This window comes from Scomber japonicus, chromosome 5 (assembly GCF_027409825.1).
Source record: "Scomber japonicus isolate fScoJap1 chromosome 5, fScoJap1.pri, whole genome shotgun sequence".
Lineage (NCBI taxonomy): Eukaryota > Metazoa > Chordata > Actinopteri > Scombriformes > Scombridae > Scomber > Scomber japonicus.
This window is the reverse complement of record NC_070582.1, coordinates 24,774,435-24,782,342: the sequence shown is the minus strand read 5'-3', so window position 1 is coordinate 24,782,342 and position 7,908 is coordinate 24,774,435. Positions and strand designations below refer to the sequence as shown.

The window sequence follows — 7,908 nt, the reverse complement described above, 5'->3', positions numbered from 1 at the left end:
CTTCCAACGAGAAGAGACATCACTGCTCCACACTCTGAACAAGAGAACTACAACTACTGAGAAAAATGGACCCTTGTGAATGCAACAAGAGTAAGTTAAATAGAAAGATGTCGTTGGTTTTAATGTTTGGTTTGGTGTTTTGAGACCAGCTGTGGTAGGTTATATATTCCTAAAGCTTGACCTGTTCTCTTATTTTTAGCTGGAACCTGCAGCTGTGCTGGATCCTGCTCCTGCACAAACTGCTCCTGCACCACCTGCAAGAAGAGTAAGTCAAATTACGTCTATACTCAGACCACGTTTATACGTACCCGGTTATCTTTAAGAACGGAGTCATTACCATTGTTTGCACCCTCAGTTTAGACGCAAACTGAGTTTTCTCCCCTGAAAACGATGCTTTTTAAAAACTCCGGCCAGAGTGGAGATTTTGGAAAACTCTGTTTGCATGTAAACAGAGAAACGGAGATTTGGGGAGCCGGAAACTGCTCCTGGGTTAAATGCGACATTGTTTACAATTTACAATCTGTTTATGATCTATGGTGATCATGGATGCATGCAGAATAGCAGTCACATGTATGCTGGTACAATCCCTTTTGTATTAGTTTGCATTTGCAAATACAAGTGTTTTTATGTGGAGGAATGAAGTGACGTTGTTGCTATGCGGGATTCTGACTGGCTAACGTGGGTTTGAGCTGCTCTTGACGGCATACACGGGTTAGTGTAAACGGAAACTTGTAGATGTAGAAAACCAGGTGGCTGTAATTGGCTACATCAGGGGGTCTTGTCTAATAAACCTCACCACTAGTTGTGTATTATCATCCTGGACTTAAAGGGTTGCTTCAACTGCTGCTTGTTTTGGTAACAGATTAGTTATCATAGGATTTTCTAACTTTTTCCTGTTGCAGGCTGCTGCCCATGCTGCCCATCTGACTGCAGCAAGTGCGCCTCTGGCTGCGCGTGCAAAGGAAAGAGCTGTGATACCAGCTGCTGTCAGTGAAGAGCCTGCATCAGCAGCAGTCCATGTTCATGTGATGGAACCTGTGTGAACACTGAATCTGATTTGTTGCAACAACTGAAAATTGTCATCACTGTTTTTGATTTTGTAATTATTTCAATAAAAAGTCTTTAACATGGATATGTATGTTGTACTCATTTTGCTTAAAGTGGGTTAATGAGGTCATGAAACTATGGTCACAATATGTAGGCAGTGTATAAAGCTGAAGCAGTAAGTCAAGGCCTTTTTGAAAGACCTGACTAGCTTTTTAGTTCCTTTAAACATTGACTTCAGCTCAAGTGCATTACAGTGAACCAGCATGCATAATACACCAGGGGGTATTCCAGAAAGTGGGTTATATGGAAGACTCAGAGTATGTTAACCCTGAGATGAGGAAACTCTGTTATCCGTTCCAGAAAGAGAGGTAACTGAAACTCTGAGTCAGTCACCATGGTAACTGACTCTGTGAACATAACCTGCTCGCTGGCAAGTTTTCTTTAAGAAACTGAGTTTCTACCCGTCTCCTCCTAACTGAAGCAAGCTGCCAGACATGGATGGTCTGTTTCTTCACAATCTGATATTGAGGCAGAATTAATTCTCAATGCCTTATGTCTGGAGATGCAGTATCACTGTTCATTACACTCAGTCATTTCTTAACATTCTCCGGCCATATCTGCCGTACTTTATTGTACATCGTCACATTTTAGTCTTAAAATCAATGACTCCAATATGTATAATAAGTAAAATAGTGTAAAATGTGAATCTACTAAGCAGGATATTAGATGAGAGGACATATGTGTTAAATAGCTTTCTGTTGGGGGTTTAAATTACTACATGTTGAAATAGCCACTGTATAAACTATTACTTTGTTTAATAGCCTACGTCAACTATGAATACAATCAAAGCGAGGTACAATCATAGCCCAGCAAAAAGTGCCTTACTTTTCTGAATTATTTGCTAGTATAAATTCTATTTTATACATAAGACAGCTGGGTCTTTGACAGTGTCATCTGTCATATAGGTATGACATCTACATCTGCTCAGTAGTAGCATTGAAAAGCCACCCCAGTGGCTATTCTATTTTATATCTTAAGATAGTGTAGATATCTGGGTCTTTTTTCTTTTTCTTACAGTTCAATTACAGGTTTCATCCTGGGCAACAAAGTGTGCTTTGTAAACATATGAAACTGTATTTTATTTGTTTTTATTGATGAAATGGTCAAACATACCCTGCAAAAATGCAGCTAAATCCCTACTCTTATAGTGATGTGCTTAATATATTTACATAAAAGCAAAATAATACATTTCACATTGTATATGATTGGTATTTTGTACCCTTTGAACAGTGCTATATACTCAAAGCTTAATTCATAGTGACTTCTAAAGCCAGTTTATCAGTAGGGGTGGGAATCATAACATGATATATTGCAATTCATTACATTTTTTCAACTGCAAATTATGTCCCCAAAGGAAAACTACATCCTGCATGCTGACTGTCACCTCTGCTGGCCTCACCAGAAAACAAACTATAGCCATCTAGTGGACTGAAAAAGCAGTTGATTTTATTATTCTAGTACCAAAAACTTACATTTTCATTTGCAATTCATATAATAAAAGATCAATACTTGGCGTCATTGTATCGATACAATATTGTTATGACAATGCCTATAGGCCTAGACTTTTTTATTTATTTATAGAATTGTATGAATTGATTTGTATTATTTTGCTCCCATATAACCACACAGGGCTCCATATAAGATCAATAGCAACCACACAAATTAAAGAGGATGTTTGATAGAAGACACTTCCACTTTAAAAACACATTTTTATTGAGGGTTTCATATTGTCTTTAAACATGAAGATTTTAACAAATGAAGTGAATAAATTATCCCCCAATCTGGCAGAAACAAACAGATAGTTTCAAATTAATCACAATCTTGAGTTTCTAAAAAGTCTATGTAAGGATTCCACAAATGACCAAAGTCCTTTTCTTTCTTTCTTTCTTTCTTTCTTTCTTTCTTTCTTTCTTTCTTTCTTTTCTTTTCTTTTTAGTTGATCCATTCCAATAGCCTATCATCTCTCCAGAGCTAGACATGCCAACAGCCGACAGCTCCTTAGACACATTTCCATTTACTTAAAAATGAACATATATTCCGGGGTGTACGGGCCCCACATTCAGGGAGCACACGGGGTACAGTGTTCTTAGGTAATTGTCAGAGCACGCGCCACCTCGTCGCTTGGGAATCTGCAGAGTAGTTAAGGTCGTGTGCACAAACCTCTTTGTAATGATGAACTACGTGCCTGCGTACAGCGTGACATGCCAGATTTGCACCCGGTCTTGTTTTCACCGGGACGGTATAAAAGCGCCGCTTCCTCTTCTCCCAGTCACAACACCACTTCCAACGAGAAGAGACGTCACTGCTCCACACTCTGAACAAGAGAACTACAACTACTGAGAAAAATGGACCCTTGTGAATGCAACAAGAGTAAGTTAAATAGAAAGATGTCGTTGGTTTTAATGTTTGGTTTGGTGTTTTGAGACCAGCTGTGGTAGGTTATATATTCCTAAAGTTTGACCTGTTCTCTTATTTTCAGCTGGAACCTGCAGCTGTGCTGGATCCTGCACCTGCACAAACTGCTCCTGCACCACCTGCAAGAAGAGTAAGTCAAATTACATCTATACTCAGACATCTAACTGTCAGCTGGTGATTGAATCTAGTCAAGGTGACTCTTCATGCAATTTTAGTTTTTTTTTTTTTTTTTTTTTCTTTTAAGACTGAGTCATCCAAATGTATAGTTGGCCATGCTTTTAATGCTGCCTCTCTGCTAAGGATGTAGAAACCAGGTGGCTGTAATTGGCTACATCAGGGGGTCTTGTCTAATAAACCTCACCACTAGTTGTGTATTATCCTCATCCTGGACTTAAAGGGTTGCTTCAACTGCTGCTTGTTTTGGCAACAGATTATTGATCATAGATTTTTTAACTGTTTTTCCTGTTGCAGGCTGCTGCTCATGCTGCCCATCTGACTGCAGCAAGTGTGCCTCTGGCTGCGTGTGCAAAGGGAAGTCCTGTGATACCAGCTGCTGTCAGTGAAGAGCCTGCATCAGCAGCAGTCCATGTCCATGTGATGGAGCCTGTGTGAACACTGACTCTGATTTGTTGCAACAACTGAAAATTGTCATCACTTTGTTTTTGATTTTGTAATTTTCTTTCAATAATGAAAAATCTTTAACATGGATATGTATGTTGTAGTCACTTTGCTTAAAGTGGGTTAATGAGGTCATGAAACTAAGGTCACAATATGTAGGCAGTAAGTCAAGGCCTTTTTGAAAGACCTGACTAGCTTTTTAGTTCCTTAAACATAAATTGCTTTCAGCTCAGTGCATTACAGTACAGTGAACCAGCATGCATAATACACCAGGGGGGTATTCCAGAAAGCGGGTTATATGGAAAACTCAGTAAGTTTTCCCTGAGATGAGGAAACTCTTATCTGTTCCAGAAAGAGAGGTAACTGAAACTGAGTCAGTCACCATGGTAACTGACTCTGTGAACATTTTCTTGAAGAAACTGAGTTTCTACCTGAAGTAAGCTACCAGACATCGATGGTCTGTTTCTTCACAATCTGATATCGAGGCAGAATTAATTCTCAATGCCTTATGTCTGGAGATGCAGTATCACTGTTCATTACATTCTCTGGCCATATCTGCCTTCTTGTTAATCTTATTTTTAATAAGTATTTTATTGTACACCGTCACATTTTAGTCTTAAAATCAATGACTCCAATATGTATAATAAGTAAAATAGTGTCAAATGTGAATCTACTAAGCAGGATATTAGATGAGAGGACATATGTGTTAAACAGCTTTCTGTTGGGGGTTTAAATTACTACATGTTGAAATAGCCACTGAATTAATATTTACTTTAATAGCCTACATCAACTATGAAAATAATCAAAGCGAGGTACAATCATAGCCCAGCAAAAAGTGCCTTACTTTTCTGATTTATTTGCTAGTATAAATTCTACTTTATACATAAGACAGCTGGGTCTTTGACAGTGTGTCATCTGTCATATAGGTATGACATCTACATCTGCTCAGTAGTAGCATTGAGAAGCCGCCCCACTCTTCTTTCCAAGCACTATTTTATATCTTAAGATAGTGTAGATATCTGGGTCTTTTTTCTTCTTGCAGTTCAATTACAGGTTTCATCCTGGGCAACAAAGTGTGCTTTGTAAACATATGAAACTGTGTATTTTATTTGTTTTTATTGATGAAATGGTCAAACATATCCTGCATAAATGCAGGTAAATCCCTACTCTTATAGTGATGTGCTTAATATATTTACATAAAATCAAAATGTTATATTTCACATTGTATATGATTGGTATTTTGTACCCTTTGAACAGTCTATATACTCAAAGCTTAATTCATAGTGACTTCTAAAGCCAGTTTATCAGTAGGGGTGGGAATCACAATACTTGTGTCACAATACGATAATATTGTGATTTTAAATATATTGTGATATGCTGCGATTATATATTGCAATTCATTACATTTTTTCAACTGCAAATTATGTCTGCAAAGGAAAACTACATCCTGCATGCTGACTGTCACCTCTGCTGGCCTCACCAGAAAACAAACTATAGCCATCTAGTGGACTGAAAAAGCAGTTGATTTTATTATTCTAGTACCAAAATATTGCAATACTATGCTGTATCAATTAGACACATTTCCATTTACTTAAAAATGAACATATATTTTTATTATTATCATTATCATTATTATGAACCTTTATTATACCTCGAAAGACCATTGAAGAGGAATCTTCATTTACAATATTGTAGAGAAACAACAGCAACTATGTGTTCTACTCTGTAACCCACTTTATTATTAATAATAATAATATTAATGTTGTTTTCCTACATGTAAACATAGGTTATACATGATTCCGGGGTGTACGGGCCCCACATTCAGGGAGCACACGGGGTACAGTGTTTTTAGGTAATTGTCAGAGCACGCGCCACCTCGTCGCTTGGGAATCTGCAGAGTAGTTAAGGTCGTGTGCACAAACCTCTTTGTAATGATGAACTACGTGCCTGCGTACAGCGTGACATGACAGTTTTGCACCCGGTCTTGTTGTCACCGGGACGGTATAAAAGCGCCGCTTCCTCTTCTCCCAGTCACAACACCACTTCCAACGAGAAGAGACGTCACTGCTCCACACTCTGAACAAGAGAACTACAACTACTGAGAAAAATGGACCCTTGTGAATGCAACAAGAGTAAGTTAAATAGAAAGATGTCGTTGGTTTGGTGTTTTGAGACCAGCTGTGGTAGGTTATATATTCCTAAAGTTTGACCTGTTCTCTTATTTTCAGCTGGAACCTGCAGCTGTGCTGGATCCTGCACCTGCACAAACTGCTCCTGCACCACCTGCAAGAAGAGTAAGTCAAATTACATCTATACTCAGACCACGTTTATACGTACCCGGTTATCTTTAAAAATGGAGACTTTAACCATCGTTTGCACTCTCAGTTTAGACGCAAACGGAGAATTCTCCCCTGAAAACGATGCTTTTTAAAAACTCCGGCCAGAGTGGAGATTTTGGAAAACTTTTTGTTTTTTGTAAACAGAGGATGAAATGTCCGTTTATGAAAATAGCCGGGCACATGTAAACGTAGTCTTAGACATCGGTCAGCTGGTGATTGAATCTAGTCAAGGTGACTCTTCATGCATTTTCTTTTTTTTTTTTTTTTTTTTTTTTTTTTCTTCTTTAAGACTGAGTCATCTAAATGTATAGTTGGCCATGCTTTTAATGCTGCCTCTCTGCTAAAGATGTAGAAACCAGGTGGCTGTAATTGGCTTAATTGGCTACATCAGGGGGTCTTGTCCAATCCACCTCACCACTAGTTGTGTATTATCCTCACCCTGGACTTACAGGGTAGCTTCAACTGCTTATTTTTTTCAGGAACAGATTGATTTTAGGATTTTCTAACTGTTTTTCCTGTTGCAGGCTGCTGCTCATGCTGCCCATCTGACTGCAGCAAGTGTGCCTCTGGCTGTGTGTGCAAAGGGAAGACCTGTGATACCAGCTGCTGTCAGTGAAGAGCCTGCATCAGCAGCAGTCCATGTTCATGTGATGGAGCCTGTGTGAACACTGAATCTGAATTGTCATCACTTTGTTTTTGATTTTGTAATTTTCTTTCAATAATGAAAAATCTTTAATATGGTTGTTTGTACTCATTTTGCTTAAAGTGGGCTAACGAGGTCATGAAACTATGCTCACAATATGTAAGCAGTGTATAAAGCTGAAGCAGTAAGTCAAGGCCTTTTTGAAAGACCTGACTAGCTTTTTAGTTAAACATAAATTGCTTTCAGCTCAAGTGCATCACAGTACAGTGAACCAGCATGCATAATACACCAAGGGGTATTCCAGAAAGTGGGTTATATGGAAAACTCTAAGTTAACCCTGAGATGAGGAAACTGAAACTGAGTCAGTCACCATAGTAACTGACTCTATGAACATTTTCTTTAAGAAACCCTGAGTTTCTACCGGAAGCAAACTACCAGACATGGATGCTCTGTTTCTCTGCAATCTGATAGATATTGAGGCAGAATTAATTCTCAATGCTTTGTCTGGAGATGCAGTATCACTGTTCATTACTCAATCATTTAACATTCTCTGGCCATATCTGCCTTAATCTTATTTTTAGGAAGTATTTTATTATACAGTCACATTTTAGTCTTAATCAATGACTCCAATATGTATAATAAAATAGTGTCAAATGTGAATCTACGAAGTAAGATATTAGATGAGAGGACGTGTTAAACTGCTTTCTGTTGGAGGTTTAAATTACATGTTGAAATAACCACTGTATAAACTATTTAATAGCCTATGTCAACTATGAATACAATCAT

At 38.2% G+C, this 7,908-nt stretch overlaps 3 protein-coding genes across 3 annotated transcripts; all 3 read left to right on the top strand.

Annotated features, from left to right (window-relative positions):
- LOC128358813 (metallothionein) lies at positions 1-1,126 on the top strand. Its single transcript, XM_053319207.1, has 3 exons — positions 1-90; positions 200-265; positions 903-1,126. The coding sequence occupies exons 1-3, from the start codon at positions 66-68 to the stop codon at positions 992-994; spliced, it is 183 nt and encodes a 60-aa protein (XP_053175182.1). The 5' UTR covers positions 1-65; the 3' UTR covers positions 995-1,126.
- A 2,256-nt stretch (positions 1,127-3,382) lies between these two features.
- On the top strand, positions 3,383-4,197 carry LOC128358812 (metallothionein-like). Its single transcript, XM_053319205.1, has 3 exons — positions 3,383-3,477; positions 3,587-3,652; positions 3,994-4,197. The coding sequence occupies exons 1-3, from the start codon at positions 3,453-3,455 to the stop codon at positions 4,083-4,085; spliced, it is 183 nt and encodes a 60-aa protein (XP_053175180.1). The 5' UTR covers positions 3,383-3,452; the 3' UTR covers positions 4,086-4,197.
- Positions 4,198-6,188: 1,991 nt separating this feature from the next.
- On the top strand, positions 6,189-7,156 carry LOC128358834 (metallothionein). The gene is made up of 3 exons (XM_053319229.1): positions 6,189-6,272; positions 6,369-6,434; positions 7,004-7,156. The coding sequence occupies exons 1-3, from the start codon at positions 6,248-6,250 to the stop codon at positions 7,093-7,095; spliced, it is 183 nt and encodes a 60-aa protein (XP_053175204.1). The 5' UTR covers positions 6,189-6,247; the 3' UTR covers positions 7,096-7,156.
- The last annotated feature ends 752 nt before the right edge of the window (positions 7,157-7,908 follow it).

Excerpts from the sequence above, each read along its gene's own strand:
- LOC128358812 (XM_053319205.1), top strand. The coding sequence starts at position 3,453 with ATGGACCCTTGTGAATGCAACAAGA. Across the intron at positions 3,478-3,586 it reads CCCTTGTGAATGCAACAAGA|CTGGAACCTGCAGCTGTGCT; the intron begins GTAAGTTAAATA and ends TCTTATTTTCAG. Across the intron at positions 3,653-3,993 it reads CTGCACCACCTGCAAGAAGA|GCTGCTGCTCATGCTGCCCA; the intron begins GTAAGTCAAATT and ends TTCCTGTTGCAG.
- LOC128358813 (XM_053319207.1), top strand. The coding sequence starts at position 66 with ATGGACCCTTGTGAATGCAACAAGA. Across the intron at positions 91-199 it reads CCCTTGTGAATGCAACAAGA|CTGGAACCTGCAGCTGTGCT; the intron begins GTAAGTTAAATA and ends TCTTATTTTTAG. Across the intron at positions 266-902 it reads CTGCACCACCTGCAAGAAGA|GCTGCTGCCCATGCTGCCCA; the intron begins GTAAGTCAAATT and ends TTCCTGTTGCAG.
- LOC128358834 (XM_053319229.1), top strand. The coding sequence starts at position 6,248 with ATGGACCCTTGTGAATGCAACAAGA. Across the intron at positions 6,273-6,368 it reads CCCTTGTGAATGCAACAAGA|CTGGAACCTGCAGCTGTGCT; the intron begins GTAAGTTAAATA and ends TCTTATTTTCAG. Across the intron at positions 6,435-7,003 it reads CTGCACCACCTGCAAGAAGA|GCTGCTGCTCATGCTGCCCA; the intron begins GTAAGTCAAATT and ends TTCCTGTTGCAG.